This window comes from Hyperolius riggenbachi, chromosome 6, assembly GCF_040937935.1.
Source record: "Hyperolius riggenbachi isolate aHypRig1 chromosome 6, aHypRig1.pri, whole genome shotgun sequence".
Lineage (NCBI taxonomy): Eukaryota > Metazoa > Chordata > Amphibia > Anura > Hyperoliidae > Hyperolius > Hyperolius riggenbachi.
Genome location: NC_090651.1, coordinates 204144 through 229656, shown reverse-complemented (window position 1 = coordinate 229656; position 25513 = coordinate 204144). Strand labels below are relative to the sequence as shown.

Genomic DNA, 25513 nt, shown 5'->3' with positions numbered 1-25513 from the left:
CGGTCGGCAAAGCCATGCAAGTATGGACGGACAATCTAGAGGTGGCAATTAAAGAAGATGCTGACAAGGAACAGTTGATTGCTGCACTACAAGAACTGAAGCTGACAGCAGACTTCGTCGGTGAGGCAGCAGTAGATATCGTACGCTCGACAGCAAGGGCTATGTCTTATGCGGTTACAACCAGGAGAGCACTATGGCTTAGATCGTGGTCTGCTGACCCAAACTCGAAGCAAAATACCATACGACGGAAAGAATCTGTTCGGAGAACGGATGGATGCGGCAATAACATGAGTAACTGGAGGAAAGTCCGGGTTGATTCCCCAAGATAAAAAGGCGAGGAAACCATTCACCAATCAGCAATATAGGTCACAGCAGTCAAGATTCAAAAATGCAAGATCCTACAGACCGGGTAGAGATTATCGCAGGAACTGGCAGGGGGGTCAGTCAGCCTTAAACAAGATCAATAAACAAAAATCGACCCCATCCACAGGCTCAGCTACAAAGAGCTTTTGATGGTACGACCGCCCAGATGTCTCCGGTCGGGGGAAGACTTCGTTATTTCGCAGACATATGGGCGGAACAGATCAGCAACCCTTGGGTGGTGGATACGATACAGAAGGGCCACAGATGGAGCTTCAGAAAAACTCCTCCAGACAGACACTTTGTACCCACAAAAATCCCAAAATCGGAAGGCAAAAGACAAGTTCTAATGACATATGTACAAGAGCTCATAACAAAGAGAGCGATCATCGAAGTACCCCAGCAGGAAAGGGGCAAAGGCCTTTACTCACCACTATTCTTTGTGACGAAGAAAATGGGCGAATTGATACCGGTCCTGGACCTGCGAATACTAAACAGCTTCATAAGGTTACCCCGATTCAAGATGGAATCTCTACAGACAATCATACTGGCCACAAAGAAATCAGATTGGATGTGGTCGGTCGATCTAGAGGATGCATATTTGCATATCCTCATTCACAAGAAGTTTCAGCGTTTCCTCAGATTCTCAATCGAAGATCAACATTTTCAGTTTTCCTGTCTGCCCTTTGGGATAAGCACTGCACCGAGGACTTTCACAAAGGTTCTAATTCAAGTGATTGCTCTCTTTCGTCTAGATGGCTTGCGAACATACCACTATCTGGACGACATCATTCTCCTCGCACAGGATCAACAACAGATACTGCGTCAGAAAGAGACGTTACTAGACACTCTCCAGACGTTTGGATGGTTGATCAGCTGGCGGAAAAGCCAGCTAACTCCAGGGCAGGACATGATATTTCTAGGAGCCAGATTTCAGACCACGCGGAATGCAGTCAGGTTACCAGAGGAGAAGATAACCAAGTTAGTCTCAAAGATCGAGGAAACTCTACTGGTATCTCATCTACGTGCCAGACACTGCTTGAGTCTCCTAGGCTCCTTAACCGCAACCATCCCCATGGTACGCTGGGCACAGTGGCACACAAGGCCATTCCAGTGGGGATTCCTGTCCCAGTGGCACAAAGGGAATATGCAACAATGGATAGAACTTTCACCAATCGTGAAAAACAGCCTGAAATGGTGGTTGGGTCGTCAGAATCTAAACAGATACTTACCAATAGAGGCGGAACTCCCCATCACAATAACAACGGATGCCAGTTCAAAAGGATGGGGTGCACATCTAGGGAAACACACAGCCCAGGGCAGATGGGGCAAAGAGAGATCAAGGGAACCGGCGAACATACTGGAACTCAGGGCAGCCTTTCAGGCAATGACCTATTTCTTACCAATTATAATCAACAGACCTGTATTAATCAGGATGGACAACCGGACAGCAGTGGCCTACCTCAACAAACGGGGTGGTACGAGGAGCTTAAAACTGTTGCAACAAACAGCTCAGATTATGCAATATGCGGAAACACATCTATTGAGCCTAAAAGCGACATACATACCTGGGACAACAAATACCACAGCAGATTTCCTCAGCAGGAACATGGTAGACAACAACGAATAGGCCTTGGATCAAGCAACATTCGACATGATTGCCAATACATGGAGCATACCGGAGTAGACCTAATGGCAACAGCCCTCAACAGGAAATGCAGGAGGTTTTATTCCAAACTACCCTGTCCTCTTGCGGAGGGGATGGATGCAATTACAGTGCCTTGGAGATTCAAGATAGGATATGTTTTTCCTCCTGTCCCTATGATCAGCAGGTTGCTCCAGAGACTGACACAGGAGAGGGTAACTATCATTGCAGTCATACCCTTTTGGACACATCGTCCATGGTTCCCATTACTGTGGGAACTGAAAATCAAGCCGCCCTGGATACTTCCAGTAACATCAGAAATCCTGATGCAGGGGCCAGTTGCGCATCCGAACCCTCACAGACTGAATTCAGCGGCATGGCTCTTGAGTGGGAGAACCTAAGAGAAAAGGGCTGTTCTGAGGAGATTATACGAACAATCTTACATTCCAGGAAACCATCAACTAACCAAACTTATTACAGAATATGGAATAAGTTTGTGGAATACGCAAAGCTAAAGAACTTTAATCCAAAAACTCCAGACGTTTCTCAAATATTAGATTTCCTACAGACGGGACTCGAGAAAGATTTAAGCTATGCGGCTTTAAAAGAACAGGTCACGGCATTGTCTGCATTAACCAATATTAAATGGGCGTTCAACCCATTGGTAATTCAATTCCTAAGGGGAGTAATAAAGATAAAACCACCAAGAAAGTATATTTTCCCCAAATGGGACTTGCCGCTGGTACTAGAAGCATTAAGCACACCTCAGTTTGAACCAATAGAGTCGATATCGATATGGAATCTAACCTTGAAGACAACGTTTCTGTTAGCTATCGCATCAGCTAGACGTGTGTCGGAACTTCAAGCTATAGGAACTAAGGATCCTTATTTAGGCCTCTTGCACATTGCACGCGATTCCGATTCAGATTCCGCTTTTCAATCAGTTTTTACATCCGATTCAGATTTTGATTTGCAGTGTGCAGGGAGCAAACTGCAAATCAGAATCTGAATCGGATGTAAAAACTGATTAAAAAGCGGAATCTGAATCGGAATCGCGTGCAATGTGCAAGAGGCCTTAACGTTCTTTCCGGATAGAGTGGTCATCAGACCATTACAGCATCACATCCCAAAAGTGGCAACTGTATACCATTTTAACCAGGATTGGACTCTGCCTACATTCCAAGATACACAGTCGGACGAGTGATTACACAGTATTTACATGCCACTTCAACATTCCGCAAAACGGAAAGACTGTTTGTAGTACCTTCCGGGTACAGGAAAGGGGAACCAGCCTCTTCGAGGACTATCGCCTCTTAGATCGTCAAAACAATCTAATCCGCATACAGGGCTGTCAATCTGGAGCCTCCAAATCAAATCAGGGCGCACTTGACAAGATCAGTGGCAACATCCTGGGCAGCTTACACCAACGTGTCAGCAGACAAGATCTGGCAGGCAGCTTGGAAGACCATTAACACCTTTATGCAACATTACCGGGTGCACCCGGCAGCAAATTCTACCCTATGCTTTGGCAAAGCTGTATTATCTTTAAATTCCTAGTTGGAAATTATTTCTGTTAATAAATTGATATTCTGTGCAGAAGCAAAAAGTATCGCCCTCCCTATTATTTCTCACATTACTCTAGCTAAATCCCGTGGGTGCTGCCATGGAAGCATGAGGAAAGCGGAAAATTGTATACTCACCTTACAGGTAATTTTCCTTTCCTTATGCGTCCATGGCAGCACACAGCGCCTACCCTATTCTCGGTGCGGCCTAAAGTACATAGACTGGGTAACTGGGCCTACCTTCAATTTATCTAAACACCTGTCCTATGAGGGAAGGGGGGCGGGACAAACCCGTGGGTGCTGCCATGGATGCATAAGGAAAGGAAAATTACCTGTAAGGTGAGTATACAATTTTCCGCTTTCCAACCCATTTAGCAGAAGTTTCCCTCATTTTTCAAGTTTTTTCAGGCCTGCAAAGCAGGCATGCTTGGGTCCCCATTGACTTCAATTAGGCTCGGTGTTCGGCCGAATATCCCGAACATCCAGACCTGAGCAACACTAGTACAGGTACGTGGCAAATCTGCCCATCTACTCATTCTCAGTCTAGGTGGGAGTTCATAATGAATTGTTCTTACTTTCGTATGTGCCATTTCCACTTTTACTCGATGTCCACACACAATTTGTCTATTCTTTTTTAATCAAACAATGTTTATTGTAGTAAACGACAAACATACAACAAACTACAGAAACATTAGTAGTCAGAAAAGGCACAAATAGATTGGTAAACATCCTTATAAAACAGCACCAGAAAAAGTGATACAAGTGCAAATCAAATGGAGCAAAGGATCTGCATACAAATAATACAATAATGAAGGAGAACTTAGCAGTGGTGCTCTAGTGTACCCAAATTCCATACGAGTACATTCGAATCCGGGTCAAATCTGGATTCGGCCGTGATCACGATTTGAATTTGGCGTGATCACAAATTCAAATGGCCTTAAAGCATCTTCCTTTTTTTTCTTTTTTTTTTTTTTTTAAAAGGGCAACCACATATATGTGAAGGTGTAATTAAAATTTTAAAAAAAAAAAATTATGGAAAACTTTTATTTCTCTATTTATTTGTTTATTTTTCATTGTCTTCACCTTACATAGTTACATAGTTATTTTGGTTGAAAAAAGACATACGTCCATCGAGTTCAACCAGTACAAAGTACAACACCAGCCTGCTCCCTCACATATCCCTGCTGATCCAGAGGAAGGCACAACACCAGCCTGCTTCCTCATATATACCTGCAGATCCAGAGGAAGGCACAACACCAGCCCGCACACTCACATATCCCTGCAGATCCAGAGGAAGGCACAACACCAGCCTGCTCCCTCACATGTCCCTGCTGATCCAGAGGAAGGCACAACACCAGCCTGCACCCTCACATATCCCTGCTGATCCAGAGGAAGGCACAACACCAGCCTGCACCCTCACATATCCCTGCTGATCCAGAGGAAGGCACAACACCAGCCTGCACCCTCACATATCCCTGCTGATCCAGAGGAAGGCACAAGGCCAGCGTGCTCCCTCACATACCCTGCAGATCCAGAGGAAGGCACAACACCAGCCTGCTCCCTCACATATCCCTGCTGATCCAGAGGAAGGCACAACACCAGCCTGCACCCTCACATATCCCTGCTGATCCAGAGGAAGGCACAACACCAGCCTGCTCCCTCACATGTCCCTGCTGATCCAGAGGAAGGCACAACACCAGCCTGCACCCTCACATATCCCTGCTGATCCAGAGGAAGGCACAACACCAGCCTGCACCCTCACATATCCCTGCTGATCCAGAGGAAGGCACACCAGCCTGCACCCTCACATATCCCTGCTGATCCAGAGGAAGGCACAACACCAGCCTGCACCCTCAGATATCCCTGCTGATCCAGAGGAAGGCACAACACCAGCCTGCTCCCTCACATATCCCTGCTGATCCAGAGGAAGGCACAACACCAGCCTGCACCCTCAGATATCCCTGCTGATCCAGAGGAAGGCACAACACCAGCCTGCACCCTCACATATCCCTGCTGATCCAGAGGAAGGCACAACACCAGCCTGCACCCTCACATATCCCTGCTGATCCAGAGGAAGGCACAACACCAGCCTGCTCCCTCACATATCCCTGCTGATCAAGAGGAAGGCACAACACCAGCCTGCACCCTCACATATCCCTGCTGATCCAGAGGAAGGCACAGCATCACCCTGCTCCCTCACATATCCCTGCTGATCCAGAGGAAGGTACAACACCAGCCTGCTCCCTCACATATCCCTGCTGATCCAGAGGAAGGTACAACACCAGCCTGCTCCCTCACATATCCCTGCTGATCCAGAGGAAGGCACAACACCAGCCTGCACCCTCACATATCCCTGCTGATCCAGAGGAAGGCACAACACCAGCCTGCACCCTCACATATCCCTGCTGATCCAGAGGAAGGCACAGCACCAGCCTGCTCCCTCACATATCCCTGCTGATCAAGAGGAAGGCACAACACCAGCCTGCTCCCTCACATATCCCTGCTGATCCAGAGGAAAGCACAACACCAGCCTGCACCCTCGCATATCCCTGCTGTTCCAGAGGAAGGCACAACACCAGCCTGCTCCCTCACATATCCCTGCTGATCCAGAGGAAGGTACAACACCAGCCTGCTCCCTCACATATCCCTGCTGATCCAGAGGAAGGTACAACACCAGCCTGCTCCCTCACATATCCCTGCTGATCCAGAGGAAGGTACAACGCCAGCCTGCACCCTCACATATCCCTGCTGATCCAGAGGAAGGTACAACACCAGCCTGCTCCCTCACATATCCCTGCTGATCCAGAGGAAGGCACAACATCAGCCTGCTCCCTCACATATCCCTGCTGATCCAGAGGAAGGCACAACACCAGCCTGCACCCTCACATATCCCTGCTGATCCAGAGGAAGGCACAACACCAGCCTGCACCCTCACATATCCCTGCTGATCCAGAGGAAGACACAGCACCAGCCTGCACCCTCACATATCCCTGCTGATCCAGAGGAAGGCACAACACCAGCCTGCACCCTCACATATCCCTGCTGATCCAGAGGAAGGTACAACACCAGCCTGCACCCTCACATATCCCTGCTGATCCAGAGGAAGGCACAACACCAGCCTGCTCCCTCACATATCCCTGCTGATCCAGAGGAAGGCACAACACCAGCCTGCTCCCTCACATATCCCTGCTGATCCAGAGGAAGGCACAACACCAGCCTGCACCCTCACATATCCCTGCTGATCCAGAGGAAGGCACAACACCAGCCTGCTCCCTCACATATCCCTGCTGATCCAGAGGAAGGCACAACACCAGCCTGCTCCCTCACATATCCCTGCTGATCCAGAGGAAGGCACAACACCAGCCTGCACCCTCACATATCCCTGCTGATCCAGAGGAAGGCACAACACCAGCCTGCACCCTCACATATCCCTGCTGATCCAGAGGAAGGCACAACACCAGCCTGCACCCTCACATATCGCTGCTGATCCAGAGGAAGGCACAACACCAGCCTGCACCCTCACATATCCCTGCTGATCCAGAGGAAGGCACAACACCAGCCTGCACCCTCACTTATTCCTGCTGATCCAGAGGAAGGCACAACACCAGCCTGCACCCTCACATATCCCTGTTGATCCAGAGGAAGGCGAAAAAAAACCCCACCAGGCATGGTCCAATTAGCCCCAAAAGGGAAAAAATTCCTTCCGATTCCAGATGGCAATCAGATAAAATCCCTGGATCAACATCATTAGGCATTACCTAGTAATTGTAGCCATGGATGTCATTCAACGCAAGGAAAGCATCTAAGCCCCCTTTAAATGCAGGTATAGAGTTTGCCATAACGACTTCCTGTGGCAATGCATTCCACATCTTAATCACTCTCTTACTGTAAAGAACCCTTTCCTAAATAAATGGCTTTTTCCTCCATGCGCAGATCATTCCTCTAGTCCTTTGAGAAGGCCTAGGGACAAAAAGCTCATCCGCCAAGGTATTATATTGCCCTCTGATGTATTTATACATGTTAATTAGATCTCCTCTAAGGCGTCTTTTCTCTAGACTAAATAAACCCAGTTTATCTAACCTTTCTTGGTAAGCGAGACCTTCCATCCCACGTATCAATTTTGTTTCTCGTCTCTGCACCTGCTCTAAAACTGCAATATCTTTTTTGTAATGTGGTGCCCAGAACTAAATTCCATATTCCAGATGTGGCCTTACTAGAGAGTTAAACAGGGGCAATATTATGCTAGCATCTCGAGTTTTTATTTCCCTTTTAATGCATCCCGAAATTTTGTTAGCTTTAGCTGCAGCTGCTTGGCATTGAGTACGATTATTTAACTTGTTGTCGATGAGTTCTCCTAAGTCCTTCTCCAAGTTTGATGTCCCCAACTGTATCCGATTTATTTTGTATGGTGCTAGACCATTAGTACGTCCAAAATGCATGACTTTACATTTTTCAACATTAAATTTAATCTGCCATTTATGTGCCCATATAGCCATGCTATCCAGATCCTGTTGCAATATGACACTATCTTCCTGAGAGTTGATGATTCTGCACAATTTTGTATCATCTACAAAAATAGCAACATTGCTCACTACTGCATCTACTAGGTCATTAATAAATAAATTGAAGAGCACTGGACCCAGTACAGACCCCTGTGGGACCCCACTGCTAACAGTCTCCCATTTTGAGTATGATCCATTGACCACAAGTCTTTGTTTTCTGTCCATTAGCCAGTTCCCTATCCATGAACACAGACTCTTCCCCAGTCCTTGCATCCTCAACTTTTGCACCAGACTTCTGTGGGGAACAGTGTCGAAGGCATTTGCAAAGTCCGAGTATATCACATCTACAGCATTCCCAATATCCATATTAGCATTCACTACCTCATAAAAGCTGAGCATGTTAGTCAAACAGGACCTGTCTTTAGTAAACCAATGTTGATGCTGAGAAATAAGATTATTTTCTACTATGAAGTCATGTATAGTATCTCTTAGTAACCCCTCAAATATTTTGCATACAACTGATGTTAAGCTTACAGGTCTATAATTTCCTGGATCTGATTTCTTGCCCTTCTTAAATAATTAATAATGGGAAAACCTGGGCTGTACGCCAATCCGCTGGGACTCTGCCAGTTGAAAGAGAGTCACAAAAGATAAGATAAAGGGGTTTATCTATAACTGAACTTAATTCCCTTAGGACCCGAGGATGCATGCCATACGGGCCAGGTGCCTTGTTTATTTATAATTTATTTAGTCTTGCCTTCACTTCTTCCTGTGTTAAAGAGACACTGAAGCGGAAAAAAAAAATATGATATAGTGAATTGGTTGTGTACTATGAAAAAATTACTAGAAGATTAGCAGCAAAGAAAATATTCTCATACTTTTATTTTCAGGTATATAGTGTTTTTTCTAACATTGCATCATTCTATAATATGTGCAGATTACGCAACACTCAGCATTCAAATTGAGTCTTTCAGAGCAGTCTGTGAAGTAATGACCTCTCCTCTAGCAGAGAAAAAGTAAACAGTTCACTTACAGTTGAGATAATAAAAGTCAGATAACAGCCCTCTCCAGGACTAACTTAGTCGGAGAGCTTAATGGCTTGTTTGCATAGAGATAACAACTGGAGTTTCTCAACTCTTCCTGTACTGGAAACAATTAGACTGATGTATCTGATCTTAATGTTTTATTTCTTAGCTGTACTACACATACAAATCATAATATCATCATTTTTTTTCGCTTCAGTGTCTCTTTAAGTATGTAATATTACAGTTAGAAGATTGAGACTCTTCTGCCTCTGTAATTTGCAACAGTGCTGTTTCCCTTGTGAAGACAGAAGCAAAGAAAGCATTTAATAACTCTGCCTTACCTTGGTCATCCACCATTGAGTTCCCACCCTCATCCTTTAGGAGTCCTATACAGTCAACCTTTCTTTTTTTAGAGTTGATGTACTTGTAAAACTTTTTTGGGTTAGATTTGATATCCCTAGCGACCAACCACCATCTTCATCATCATCTTCACTGGCACCTGGTCTCACACGATCACCGCTGCCTTGGGAAGGGTACTGCGTATGTGAGGGACTCAGCAGGGGCTCCAAACGGAATCTCTTACAGGATGGCAGAGCTACAAAGACCAGGATCAGAGCGGGAGCTCAGCAACACACAGCTGCTCACATCGCCGTCAGGCTATACCCCCCACAATTTGTTTATTCAATCCAACTACAGCCCTCGTTGCATCTTCTGGACTCTGGAATTTCACAAAAGCGAATCCCGGTGGACTCCTCGCAACCCAGATATGACGCACAGGTCCATAGCAGCTAAATACTCGCTCCAACTCCCACTTGTTGCTTTGTCTTCCTAACTGTCCAATGTACACCTTGGAATTTGTCCTGCGAGCTCCATCGGATTGGGCACAGTCTGATATATTACTGGTCAAAACATCATTTGACAGACAAACGTAGTTAATCCCTCTGGAATGTTCTCAAATTAGTTACATAGTTATTTGGATAAAAAAAAAAAATACGTCCATCGAGTTCAACCAGAAAATAATGTACACCACCAGCCTGCTCCCTCACATATCCCTGCTGATCCAGGTTGTTCATAAGACACCTGAGGAGTTGGTTGCCACATTCCTACCATCATGGGGCTGAGGAAACTGAGCAGCTCCATTGTCTCTGATGACATGCGGGCATGTTGCTACCAGGTGTTCAGTCCACCCACAGCCAAAATACGACTTCCTCACCTTGTTTTTTTGTAACAGCTCTACACAAGATGCTGTCCTGAATGCTTCACACAAAACCTTTTGGTAGATGACACACCTGGGAGCGGTTCTCCACAAACTGATCGGCCAGTCTTGCAGCATGCCTCATTGTTGGAGGGTTCCGATCCAGCACCCACATTGTCACCTCTGGAGGACAGCAGCTCAGGAATTGTTCCCTCAAACACAGTTATTTTAAGTCCTCCAAAGTCCTGACACCACTGCCCTGAATCCACTGATTAAATACGTGATTCTGCTTCACTCTGAACTCAGTAAAAGAGGTTTGTGGGGTCTTATGCATTAAACGGAATGAGTGTCTGTAAGTCTCTGGAGTTGTGGCATACCGAGCCAGCAATGCCCGCTTCAATTCAGTCAAGTTCATTAGTTGTGCCAGGTCTATAAGTGTCCCCAGTTTAGTTAGTTGGGTCTATAGGTGTCTCCAGTATAGGCAGCCAGGTCTATAGGTATCCCCAGTATAGGTAGCCAGGTCTATAGATGTCCCCAGATTAGGTAGCCAGATCTATATGTGTCCCCAATATAAGTAGCCAGGTCTATAGGTGTCCCCAGTTTATGTAGCCAGGTCTATAGGTGTCCCCAGTTTAGTTAGCCAGGTCTATAGGTGTCCCCAGTTTATGTAGCCAGGTCTGTAGGTGTCTCCAGACTAGGTAGCCAGGTCTATAGGTGTCCCCAGTATAAGTAGCCAGGTCTATAGGTGTCCCCAGTTTATGTAGCCAGGTCTGTAGGTGTCTCCAGACTAGGTAGCCAGGTCTATAGGTGTTTCCTGACTGTAGCCTGAAAGGGGGAGCACCGCGGGCACAGAGCAGCGGGGAGAGAGGGGGGCAGTCCAGAGCAGGAACCAGGAAGTAGTAAGTTGTTTGGTTCCCCGCTTGCTGCCGCTCTGGTCTCCTGCTCTGGTCTGGAGGGGGAAGCGCGGAAGAGGGGCCCCCAGGTGAGGGAGGGGGGGAAGACTGCCCCCCTCCCCATTGCACTGTGCCCGCCGCTGCTCCTTCTTCCTGCACTGTGCCCCCTCCTGTAGTGCCCGGGGCCCCCAGGGACACTAAGAGGGAGGCCTACCGGGCAAAATCCCGAGCTCCCGCCGGCCCTGTCCGACCCTGTTTTGAAGGTTAAAATTGTAATCCTATGTAATAAAACCGAAGTGTCCCTGCATTATCCTGTCCCTGTGTCTGTGGGTTTGCGCATGTGCAGCAAGGAAAGCCGTTGGGACAGGAGGATGGGGCCAGGGAGCCTGGCAGGCGGTGGTGTGCGCGGTGGGTGAGTGTGCGTGCGTGGGGACACAATAGGAGGGGCTGAGTGGACATTACCTTGTTGTGATGTTGAATTTCTGGGGAATTCTGGTAAAATCGATTTGATTGCTTTACCCTTGTAACGCTGCCCTTTGAACGTGAACTGACCTTAGCTGTGAACTGACTACAGGCCAGAACAAATGTCTATTCAGGATAGCCCCCTCAGTGAGCAGGTACATCAGCAGTGGGGTTAGTCTCTTCAAGGCTCCTGCATATCAATCAGGATTAACAGACTCTGTTAGAAGTTACAGAGAAGCCACTACGTGATAATTATGAGGTAAGCGAATGCCAGAATTACAAATCACAGTTATTAGGGAAAATCACTGTATGCAACTCAGCAATATAGATATAATTAAAGATGTTCATAACAGATGGGAGGGGCCATTATATTGATGAATACTTCCTCTATTTTCAGCTATAATGATATATTTGCTTCGGGTCCGGCTGAGCTGGTGAAGAAATTCAAGCAAGCCAAAAGCAAGGTGGTGTTCTCTGCCGAGACCATGGCCTATCCTGAGCGGCGCCTGGAGCCCAAATATCCGGTAGTCATCGAGGGGAAACGCTTCCTGGGATCTGCAGGTTTGTGTCTGATGGGCGCTGACTTCCCCAAACATGGCGTCTCGTCCATCCGATACATAATGTCACCTGACTGCAGAGAGCGGGAGATGTATCACATGGGGGAGACTTATCACATGGAGGAGACTTATCACATGGGGGAGACTTATCACATGGGGGGAGACTTATCACATGGGGGGAGACTTATCACATGGGGGGAGACTTATCGCATGAGGGAGACTTATCACATGGGGGGAGACTTATCGCATGAGGGAGACTTATCGCATGAGGGAGACTTATCACATGGGGGGAGACTTATCACATGAGGAGAGACTTATCACATGGGGGAGATGTATCACATGGGAGAGATGTATCACATGGGGAGATGTCACATAGGGAGACTTATCACATGGAGGAGTTGTCACGTGGGGGAGACTTATCACATGGGGGAGACTTATCACATGGGGGAGATGTATCACATGAGGGACACTTATCACATGGGGAGACTTATTACATGATGGGGGAGACTTATCACATGAGGAGATGTATCACGTAAGGGAGACTTATCACATGAGGGACACTTATCACACGAGGGGAGACTTATCACATGATGGGGAAGATGTATCACATGGGAGAGATGTATCACATGGGGAGATGTCACATAGGGAGACTTATCACATGGAGTTGTCACGTGGGGGAGACTTATCACATGGGGAGACTTATCACATGGGGGAGATGTATCACATGAGGGACACTTATCACATGGGGAGACTTATTACATGATGGGGGAGACTTATCACATGAGGAGATGTATCACGTAAGGAGACTTATCACATGAGGGACACTTATCACACGAGGGGAGACTTATCACATGATGGGGGAGATGTATCACATGGGGAGATATCTGATCACAGATAGGAGGAGCTCTGTCGCTGGATGTTACACTTGGGAGACCTCTCTGGATCTGGGCAGTGACATCTCTGTGTCTCTCCTCAGCTTTCATTGGCTACGCTCCATATCTGCACAAACTGCTGGCAGACTGGGATGGCTCGGATGAAGACAGTGACCAGCTATACTATACAAAGATCTACCTGGACCCTGTAAAGAGGGTAAGTGATGTGTGCAGATTGCCAGAGAACCTATAGATGTCCTCGCTCTATCCCCGGGGCTTGCAGAGCTGGATGCCAGGCTTGGTGGGACTGTTAATCCAGCTTCTTATGCTCCCTTGGCAGTGACTAGCCCACAACACCAGACAGCAGCCTCTCGGCACATTAGCAGAGAGCGGGAGATGTATCACATTGGTAGAGACTTATCACATGACCTCTCGGCACATTAGCAGAGAGCGGGAGATGTATCACATTGGGGGAGACTTATCACATGACCTCTCGGCACATTAGCAGAGAGCGGGAGATGTATCACATTGGGGGAGACTTATTACATGACCTCTCGGCACATTAGCAGAGAGCGGGAGATGTATCACATTGGGGGAGACTTATCACATGACCTCTCGGCACATTAGCAGAGAGCGGGAGATGTATCACATTGGGGGAGACTTATTACATGACCTCTCGGCACATTAGCAGAGAGCGGGAGATGTATCACATTGGGGGAGACTTATCACATGACCTCTCGGCACATTAGCAGAGAGCGGGAGATGTATCACATTGGGGGAGACTTATCACATGACCTCTCGGCACATTAGCACCTCTAGGCTCCTGCTTATTCTATGCTCATCATGTTACTTTTGTCACTGTAATTACTGCTTCTGTATTTTGTACCTACTCTGCCTATTGGTGTATACCATTGTCTGTATTATTATGTACCCCATGTGTGTTTCTTATTGTGTACAGCGCCACGTAATATGTTGGTGCTTTATAAATCAATAATAATTGAATGGACAAATCTAACCTCAGCCTTTTGTTTTGTGAAGGAGAAGATGAACATGAGCCTGGACCACCGATGTCGGATCTTCCAGAATCTGCACGGATCGGAGGGTGAGCCTTCTAATACTCCTGCTAATCGCACATTCACAAAGGAGCGCCAAACGTAACCTGAGCGGCTCCGGAAATTCTACACCTCGCCTTATACATTGAGTAACAGATGTGTGTCAGATGTGAGGTGTTTCCTCACCAGTCAGATTACACAACATATCCTCCTATTGTATTCCTATCCTGTACAAACATGCACAGATGTGAGCGAGTGTATCATACTTCCTGGTAACTGAGCATGCGCTGTCTCATGCGCATTACCCGTGCTGGCTCATATACTGTCTCCACACGTCATATGCAATGTGTGGAGTCCGCTCATCTAACCCTACTGCAGGGTCTCACACAGCTCACACTAACCCTACAGCAGGGTCTCGTACAGCTCACACTAACCCTACAGCAGGGTCTCACACGGCTCACACTAACCCTACAGCAGGGTCTCGTACACCTCACACTAACCCTACAGCAGGGTCTCACATGGCTCACACTAACCCTACAGCAGGGTCTCACACGGCTCACACTAACCCTACAGCAGGGTCTCGTACACCTCACACTAACCCTACAGCAGGGTCTCGTACAGCTCACACTAACCCTACAGCAGGGTCTCGTACAGCTCACACTAACCCTACAGCAGGGTCTCACATGGCTCACACTAACCCTACAGCAGGGTCTCGTACAGCTCACACTAACCCTACAGCAGGGTCTCACATGGCTCACACTAACCCTACAGCAGGGTCTCGTACAGCTCACACTAAGGCTTAACACATACCATACAATCTTAGTTGTTCAATCTTACCACTTTCATGTAGTATAAGAGCTTATCCAATCAATCATTCAAGGTATTTTCAATCTGTTGGCCCTTATACTACATAGATTTGGTAAATCTGTAAAACCAAGATTGTATGGTGTGTGTTGAGCTTAACCCTACAGCAGGGTCTCACACGGCTCACACTAACCCTACAGCAGGGTCTCGTACAGCTCACACTATCCCTACAGCAGGGTCTCGTATGCCTCACACTAACCCTACAGCAGGGTTTCGTACGGCTCACACTAACCTTACAGCAGGGTCTCACACAGCTCACACTAACCCTACAGCAGGGTCTCACACAGCTCACACTAACACTACAGCAGGGTCTCACACAGCTCACACTAACCTTACAGCAGGCTCTCACATGGCTCACACTAACCCTACAGCAGGGTCTCACACGGCTCACACTAACCCTACAGCAAGGTCTCGTACAGCTCACACTAACCTTACAGCAGGCTCTCACATGGCTCACACTAACCGTACAGCAGGGTCTCACACAGCTCACACTAACACTACAGCAGGGTCTCGTACGGCTCACACTAACCTTACAGCAGGGTATCACATGGGTCACACTAACCCTACAGCAGGGTCTCGTACAGCTCACACTAACCCTACAGCAAGGTCTCGTACAGCTCACACTAACCTTACAGCAGGCTCTCACATGGCTCACACTAACCCTACAGCAGGGTCTCACAAGGCTCACACTAACCCCACAGCAGGGTCTCGTACAGCTCACAATAACCCTACAGCAGGGTCTCACATGGCTCACAGTAACCCTACAGCAGGGTCTCACATGGCTCACACTATCCCTACAGCAGGGTATCGTACAGCTCACACTAACCCTACAGCAGGGTCTCGTACAGCTCACACTAACCCTACAGCAGGGTCTCACAGGGCTCACACTAACCCTACAGCAGGGTCTCACATGGCTCACACTAACCCTACAGCAGGGTCTTGTATGCCTAACACTAACCCTACAGCAGGGGCTCACACGGCTCACACTAACCCTACAGCAGGGTCTCACATGGCTCACACTAACCCTACAGCAGGGTCTCGTACAGCTCACACTAACCCTACAGCAGGGTCTCACATGGCTCACACTAACCCTACAGCAGGGTCTCACATGCCTCACACTAACCCTACAGCAGGGTCTCACACGGCTCACACTAACCCTACAGCAGGGTCTCACACGGCTCACACTAACCCTACAGCAGGGTCTCACACAGCTCACACTAACCCTACAGCAGAGTCTCACATGGCTCACACTAACCCTACAGCAGGGTCTCACATGGCTCACACTAACCCTACAGCAGGGTCTCACACGGCTCACACTATCCCTACAGCAGGGTCTCACATGGCTCACACTAACCCTACAGCAGGGTCTCGTACAGCTCACACTAACCCTACAGCAGGGTCTCACACAGCTCACACTAACCCTACAGCAGGGTCTCACACGGCTCACACTAACCCTACAGCAGGGTCTCACACGGCTCACACTAACCCTACAGCAGGGTCTCACATGGCTCACACTAACCTTACAGCAGGGTCTCACATGGCTCACACTAACCCTACAGCAGGGTCTCACATGGCTCACACTAACCCTACAGCAGGGTCTCACATGGCTCACACTATCCCTACAGCAGGGTCTCACACGGCTCACACTATCCCTACAGCAGGGTCTCACATGGCTCACACTAACCCTACAGCAGGGTCTCACACGGCTCACACTATCCCTACAGCAGGGTCTCACATGGCTCACACTAACCCTACAGCAGGGTCTCGTACAGCTCACACTAACCCTACAGCAGGGTCTCACACGGCTCACACTATCCCTACAGCAGGGTCTCACATGGCTCACACTAACCCTACAGCAGGGTCTCACACAGCTCACACTAACCCTACAGCAGGGTCTCACACGGCTCACACTAACCCTACAGCAGGGTCTCACACGGCTCACACTAACCCTACAGCAGGGTCTCACATGGCTCACACTAACCTTACAGCAGGGTCTCACATGGCTCACACTAACCCTACAGCAGGGTCTCACACAGCTCACACTAACCCTACAGCAGGGTCTCACATGGCTCACACTAACCCTACAGCAGGGTCTCACACAGCTCACAGTAACCCTACAGCAGGGTCTCGTATGCCTCACACTATCCCTACAGCAGGGTCTCACACAGCTCACACTAACCCTACAGCAGGGTCTCACATGGCTCACACTAACCCTACAGCAGGGTCTCACATGGCTCACACTAACACTACAGCAGGGTCTCACATGGCTCACACTAACTCTACAGCAGGGTCTCGTATGCCTCACACTAACCCTACAGCAGGGTCTCACATGGCTCACACTAACCCTACAGCAGGGTCTCACATGGATTACACTAACCCTACAGCAGGGTCTCACATGGCTCACACTAACCCTACAGCAGGGTCTCGTATGCCTCACACTAACCCTACAGCAGGGTCTCACATGCCTCACACTAACCCTACAGCAGGGTCTCACACGGCTCACACTAACCCTACAGCAGGGTCTCACACGGCTCACACTAACCCTACAGCAGGGTCTAACATGCCTCACACTAACCCTACAGCAGGGTCTCACACGGCTCACACTATCCCTACAGCAGGGTCTCACACGGCTCACACTAACCCTACAGCAGGGTCTCACATGGCTCACACTAACCCTACAGCAGGGTCTTGTATGGCTCACACTAACCCTACAGGAGGGTCTCACATGGCTCACACTAACACTACAGCAGGGTCTCACATGGCTCACACTAACCCTACAGCAGGGTCTCACACGGCTCACACTAACCCTACAGCAGGGTCTCACACGGCTCACATTAACCCTACAGCAGGGTCTCACACGGCTCATACTAACCCTACAGCAGGGTCTCACATGGCTCACACTAACCCTACAGCAGGGTCTCGTATGCCTCACACTAACCCTACAGCAGGGTCTCACATGGCTCACACTAACACTACAGCAATGTCTCACATGGCTCACACTAACCCTACAGCAGGGTCTCGTACTGCTCACACTAACCCTACAGCAGGGTCTCACATGCCTCACACTAACCCTACAGCAGGGTCTCACACGGCTCACACTAACCCTACAGCAGGGTCTTGTATGGCTCACACTAACCCTACAGGAGGGTCTCACATGGCTCACACTAACCCTACAGCAGGGTCTCACATGGCTCACACTAACCCTACAGCAGGGTCTCACATGGCTCACACTAACCCTACAGCAGGGTCTCACATGGCTCACACTAACCCTACAGCAGGGTCTCACATGCCTCACACTAACCCTACAGCAGGGTCTCACATGGCTCACACTAACCCTACAGCAGGGTCTCACATGGCTCACACTAACCCTACAGCAGGGTCTCACACAGCTCACACTAACCCTACAGCAGGGTCTCACATGGCTCACACTAACCCTACAGCAGGGTCTCACATGGCTCACACTAACCCTACAGCAGGGTCTCGCACAGCTCACAGTAACCCTACAGCAGGGTCTTACACGGCTCACACTAACCCTACAGCAGGGTCTCACATGGCTCACACTAACCCTACAGCAGGGTCTCACACGGCTCACACTAACACTACAGCAGGGTCTCACACGGCTCACACTAACCCTACAGCAGGGTCTCACACGGCTCACATTAACCCTACAGCAGGGTCTCACATGGCTCACACTAACCCTACAGCAGGGTCTTACACGGCTCACACTAATCCTACAGCAGGGTCTCACATGGCTCACACTAACCCTACAGCAGGGTCTCACATGGCTCACACTAACCCTACAGCAGGGTCTCACATGGCTCACACTAACCCTACAGCAGGGTCTCACACAGCTCACACTAACCCTACAGCAGGGTCTTACATGGCTCACACTAACCCTACAGCAGGGTCTCCCACGGCTCACACTAACTCTACAGCAGGGTCTCACATGGCTCACACTAACCCTACAGCAGGGTCTCACATGGCTCACACTAACCCTACAGCAGGGTCTCGTACAGCTCACACTAACCCTACAGCAGGGTCTCTCACAGCTCACACTAACTCTACAGCAGGGTCTCACATGGCTCACACTAACCCTACAGCAGGGTCTCGTACAGCTCACACTAACCCTACAGCAGCGTCTCACACAGCTCACACTAACCCTACAGCAGGGTCTCACATGGCTCACACTAACCCTACAGCAGGGTCTCACACAGCTCACACTAACCCTACAGCAGGGTCTCAAACGGCTCACACTAACCCTACAGCAGGGTCTCACATTGCTCACACTAACCCTACAGCAGGGTCTCACATTGCTCACACTAACCCTACAGCAGGGTCTCACATGGCTCACACTAACCCTACAGCAGGGTCTCGTACAGCTCACACTAACCCTACAGCAGGGTCTCTCACAGCTCACACTAACTCTACAGCAGGGTCTCACATGGCTCACACTAACCCTACAGCAGGGTCTCGTACAGCTCACACTAACCCTACAGCAGCGTCTCACACAGCTCACACTAACCCTACAGCAGGGTCTCGTACAGCTCACACTAACCCTACAGCAGCGTCTCACACAGCTCACACTAACCCTACAGCAGGGTCTCACATGGCTCACACTAACCCTACAGCAGGGTCTCACACAGCTCACACTAACCCTACAGCAGGGTCTCAAACGGTTCACACTAACCCTACAGCAGGGTCTCACATGCCTCACACTAATCCTACAGCAGGGTCTCACACAGCTCACAGTAACCCTACAGCAGGGTCTCGTATGCCTCACACTATCCCTACAGCAGGGTCTCACATGGCTCACACTAACCCTACAGCAGGGTCTCACACGGCTCACACTATCCCTACAGCAGGGTCTCACATGGCTCACACTAACCCTACAGCAGGGTCTCGTACAGCTCACACTAACCCTACAGCAGGGTCTCACACGGCTCACACTAACCCTACAGCAGGGTCTCACATGGCTCACACTAACCCTACAGCAGGGTCTCACACGGCTCACACTAACCCTACAGCAGGGTCTCGTACAGCTCACACTAACCCTACAGCAGGGTCTCACATGGCTCACACTAACCCTACAGCAGGGTCTTCTATGCCTAACACTAACCCTACAGCAGGGTCTCACATGGCTCACACTAACCCTACAGCAGGGTCTCATATGGCTCACACTAACCCTACAGCAGGGTCTCACAGGCTCACACTAACACTACAGCAGGGTCTCACATGGCACACACTAACCCTACAGCAGGGTCTCACACGGCTCTCACTAACCCTACAGCAGGGTCTCACACGGCTCATACTAACCCTACAGCAGGATCTCACATGGCTCACACTAACCCTACAGCAGGGTCTTACACGGCTCACACTAACCCTACAGCAGGGTCTCACATGGCTCACACTAACCCTACAGCAGGGTCTCACATGGCTCACACTAACCCTACAGCAGGGTCTCACGTGGCTCACACTAACCCTACAGCAGGGTCTCACATGGCTCACACTAACCCTACAGCAGGGTCTCACACGGCTCACACTAACCCTACAGCAGGGTCTCACACAGCTCACACTAACCCTACAGCAGAGTCTCACATGGCTCACACTAACCCTACAGCAGGGTCTCACATGGCTCACACTAACCCTACAGCAGGGTCTCACACGGCTCACACTATCCCTACAGCAGGGTCTCACATGGCTCACACTAACCCTACAGCAGGGTCTCGTACAGCTCACACTAACCCTACAGCAGGGTCTCACATGGCTCACACTAACCCTACAGCAGGGTCTCACACGGCTCACACTAACCCTACAGCAGGGTCTCATACAGCTCACACTAACCCTACAGCAGGGTCTCACATGGCTCACACTAACCCTACAGCAGGGTCTCACACGGCTCACACTAACCCTACAGCGGGGTCTCTCATGGCTCACACTAACACTACAGCAGGGTCTCACACAGCTCACACTAACCTTAAAGCAGGGTCTCGTACGGCTCACACTAACCCTACAGCAGGGTCTCACACGGCTCACACTAACCCTACAGCAGGGTCTCACACGGCTCACACTAACCCTACAGCAGGGTCTCACACGGCTCACACTAACCCTACAGCAGGGTCTCACACGGCTCACACTAACCCTACAGCAGGGTCTCACATGGCTCACACTAACCCTACAGCAGGGTCTCACACAGCTCACACTAACCCTACAGCAGGGTCTCACACAGCTCACAGTAACCCTACAGCAGGGTCTCACACGGCTCACACTAACCCTACAGCAGGGTCTCGTACGGCTCACACTAACCCTACAGCAGGGTCTCACACAGCTCACACTAACCCTACAGCAGGGTCTCGTACGGCTCACACTAACCCTACAGCAGGGTCTCGTACTGCTCACACTAACCCTACAGCAGGGTCTCACACGGCTCACACTAACCCTACAGCAGGGTCTCACACGGCTCACACTAACCCTACAGCATATTCCACATGGCTCACACTAACCCTACAGCAGGGTCTCACACAGCTCACACTAACCCTACAGCAGGGTCTCGTACGGCTCACACTAACCCTACAGCAGGGTCTCGTACTGCTCACACTAACCCTACAGCAGGGTCTTGTATGGCTCACACTAACCCTACAGCAGGATCTCACACTGCTCACACTAACCCTACAGCAGGGTCTCACATGGCTCACACTAACCCTACAGCAGGGTCTCACATGGCTCACACTAACCCTACAGCATATTCCACATGGCTCACACTAACCCTACAGCAGGGTCTCACACAGCTCACACTAACCCTACAACAGGGTCTTGTATGGCTCACACTAACCCTACAGCAGGATCTTACACGGCTCACAGTAACCCTACAGCAGGGTCTCGTATGCCTCACACTAACCCTACAGCAGGGTCTCACACGGCTCACACTAACACTACAGCAGGGTCTCACATGGCTCACACTAACCCTACAGCAGGGTCTCGTACGGCTCACACTAACCCTACAGCAGGGTCTCACACGGCTCACATGGCTCACACTAACCCTACAGCAGGGTCTTACATGGCTCACACTAACCCTACAGCAGGGTCTCACATGGCTCACACTAACCCTACAGCAGGGTCTCACATGGCTCACACTATCCCTACAGCAGGGTCTTACATGGCTCACACTAACCCTACAGCAGGGTCTCACATGGCTCACACTAACCCTACAGCAGGGTCTCACATGGCTCACACTAACCCTACAGCAGGGTCTTACATGGCTCACACTAACCCTACAGCAGGGTCTTACATGGCTCACACTAACCCTACAGCAGGGTCTCACATGGCTCACACTAACCCTACAGCAGGGTCTCACATGGCTCACACTAACCCTACAGCAGGGTCTTACATGGCTCACACTAACCCTACAGAATGTGGTCATGTGACCGGAGCTGCAATGACGTGCGTTTGTGTTTATTGGCTCTGTTAGAATTGCTTACCGTTTCCTACTCTTGCAGGAGACGTGGTGATGAAGTTTGAGAACGGACGAGTGAGAGCGCGGAATCTCGCCTATGACACACTTCCTGTTTTATTACATGCTGATGGAACAAACAAGGTACGATTGTTGTGATAGTGGCCAGAGGCTTTGTTAACCTAAAAGGAGAATTCTGGTTATAAAATGGTGCCAATAGGTCAACCAGCGCCACCCAGGGGAAGCTTGTATGAGGGTTGCTATGGTCTGCTGAGGGTCAGGTGTGGCAGGACGCGTATCCGACCACCAGCCAGGCTGCCAGTGATGCTTGTCACTAGTACCACCGCACTGTAATAAGTTCTGGTTCACCATAAGGTTGCTGCAATCTGTAACTCCTACCCCCACATTAATCCATACCATGCACTGAAGAGGACCAACCAATCCGTCTTTATGCATGTTGGATTATTGTGGCTCTGTACAATTAGCAAGCTGACACATCATTGCATCCTGGTGGATCTGGAGGTGTGGCTAGCTTACATGGACAATAAGGGGGTGGTTTGCATATGCAGCAGTGATGCATTGTGGGAGACCTCATATCCTCACTCCAACCTGAATTATCACAAATTCCTTCTGTTTTATGAAGCTAAACTTTTGTTTTCCATAGCATTTTAGCAAGAGTGCTTTTTGGTCTTTTGTAGCCCCTTCCACCCTCCTGGGAGTTCTGCCTCACCATGAGCTTGCTGGGTAGTCTGTCTCACGTGTATAGATGTGACCTCACTATTGTACACGTCTCCTCTGAGGGTCAGGTGTGGCAGGACAGGTACCCGACCACCAGCCATCCCGCCACGTGTATAGATGTGACCTCACTATTGTACACGTCTCCTCTGAGGGTCAGGTGTGGCAGGACGGGTACCCCGACCACCAGCCAGGCCGCCACGTCTATAGATGTGACCTCACTATTATACACGTCTCTGCTGATGGTCAGGTGTGGCAGGACGGGTACCCGACCACCAGCCATCCCGCCACGTGTATAGATGTGACCTCACTATTGTACACGTCTCCTCTGAGGGTCAGGTGTGGCAGGACGGGTACCCCGACCACCAGCCAGGCAGCCACGTGTATAGATGTGACCTCACTATTATACACTTCTCTGATGAGGGTCAGGTGTGGCAGAATGGGTACCCGACCACCAGCCAGGGTCAGGCCCCCACTGATGCATGTCACTAGTGCAGCCACGTGTATAGATGTGACCTCACTATTATACACGTCTCTGCTGAGGGTCAGGTGTGGCAGGACTGGTACCCGACCACCAGCCAGGCCGCCACGTGTATAGATGTGACCTCACTATTGTACACGTCTCCTCTGAGGGTCAGGTATGGCAGGACAGGTACCCGACCACCAGCCAGGCCGCCACGTGTATAGATGTGACCTCACTATTATACACGTCTCTGCTGAGGGTCAGGTGTGGCAGGACGGTACCCTGACCACCAGCCAGGCCGACACGTGTATAGATGTGACCTCACTATTATACACGTCTCTGCTGATGGTCAGGTGTGGCAGGACGGGTACCCAACCACCAGCCAGGCCGCCACGTGTATAGATGTGACCTCACTATTATACACATCTCCTCTGAGGGTCAGGTGTGGCAGGATGGGTACCCGACCACCAGCCAGGGTCAGGCTGCCACTGATGCATGTCACTAGTGCAGCCACGTATATAGATGTGGCCCTCACTATTATACACGTCTCTGCTGAGGGTCAGGTGTGGCAGGACGGGTACCCGACCACCAGCCAGGCCGCCACGTGTATAGATGTGACCTCACTATTATAAACATCTCCTCTGAGGGTCAGGTATGGCAGGATGGGTACCCGACCACCAGCCAGGGTCAGGCTGCCACTGATGCATGTCACTAGTGCAGCCACGTATATAGATGTGGCCCTCACTATTATACACGTCTCTGCTGAGGGTCAGGTGTGGTACCCGACCACCAGCCAGGGTCACTCTTTCTGGGCCCTTGTCACGAATGATGATATTCTTGTGGTTCTTTTTTTAGCTTCTCTTGAATTATCTGGGAAATTACATCCCTCGTGTTTGGACCTTTGAGACGGGCTGTGTGGTTTGCAATGAAGGCCTGAAGAGTCTGGCTGAAATTCAGGTAGGAACTCGACTAACCAGCAATCTCAACCAACCAGCACAAATGCCGGCAGCACTCATTGGTGAAGGCCAACTTCTTAGACTATTAGTAGATTTTGCTGGCTTCCACAGCTCCCCGTACCATGGCCCCCGGCCGCGCCCCCCCACTCTCTGCCATGGCCCATGCCATGCCATGGCCCGTGCCCCCCCAGACTCTCTGATATGGCCCACGCCCCCCCTGGATTCTCAGCCATGGTCTGCGCTCCCTGGACTCTCAGCCATGGCCCATGGCCCCTGGACTCTCTGTCATGGCCCACGTCCCCCCCCCCCCCCAGACTCTGCCATGGCCCCCGGACTCTCTGCCATGGTCCGTGACACCGTAGACCAGTTATGGCTAACCTTGGCACTCCAGCTGTGGTGGAACTACAAGTCCCATGAGCATTGCAATAATCTGAGAGCTCTAAGCATAACTTAGGGAGGCAGAGGCATGATGGGATTTGTAGTTTTGTCACAGCTGGAGTGCCAAGGTTAGCCATCACTGCCCTAGACTCTCTGCCAAGGCCAGAATCCCCGTGGACTTTCTGCCATAGCCTGCGCCCCCCCCCCCCCGACTCTCTGCCATGACCCGCTCCCTCCAGACTTTCTGCCATTGCCCGATCCCCCAGACTCTGCCACGGCCCGCTTCCCCCAGACTTTCTGCCATGGCCCGCCCCCCCCCACACACACTTTCTGCCATTGCCTGCTCCCCACAGACTTTCTGCCATTGCCCGCTCCCCCAGACTTTCTGGCATGACACCCTAGACTCTCTGCTAAGGCCAGAACCCCCGTGGACTCTCTGCCATAGCCTGCCCCCCCCCCCCCCCGACTCTCTGCCATGACCAGCTCCCTCCAGACTTTCTGCCATTGCCCGATCCCCCCAGACTTTCTGCCACAGCCCGCTCCCC

At 50.1% G+C, this 25513-nt stretch overlaps 1 protein-coding gene across 4 annotated transcripts in view; it reads left to right on the top strand.

Annotated features, from left to right (window-relative positions):
- Nucleotides 1-25513, top strand: part of PLOD1 (procollagen-lysine,2-oxoglutarate 5-dioxygenase 1) — a 170564-nt gene that overhangs the window by 86742 nt on the left and 58309 nt on the right. For all 4 annotated transcript variants that reach the window (XM_068238745.1, XM_068238744.1, XM_068238748.1 and 1 more), the window contains 5 exons: nucleotides 12042-12205; nucleotides 13178-13290; nucleotides 14112-14175; nucleotides 22483-22580; nucleotides 24490-24591. In XM_068238745.1, the coding sequence (XP_068094846.1) occupies nucleotides 12042-12205; nucleotides 13178-13290; nucleotides 14112-14175; nucleotides 22483-22580; nucleotides 24490-24591 (541 nt within the window). The remainder of the gene's footprint in view (nucleotides 1-12041; nucleotides 12206-13177; nucleotides 13291-14111; nucleotides 14176-22482; nucleotides 22581-24489; nucleotides 24592-25513) is intronic.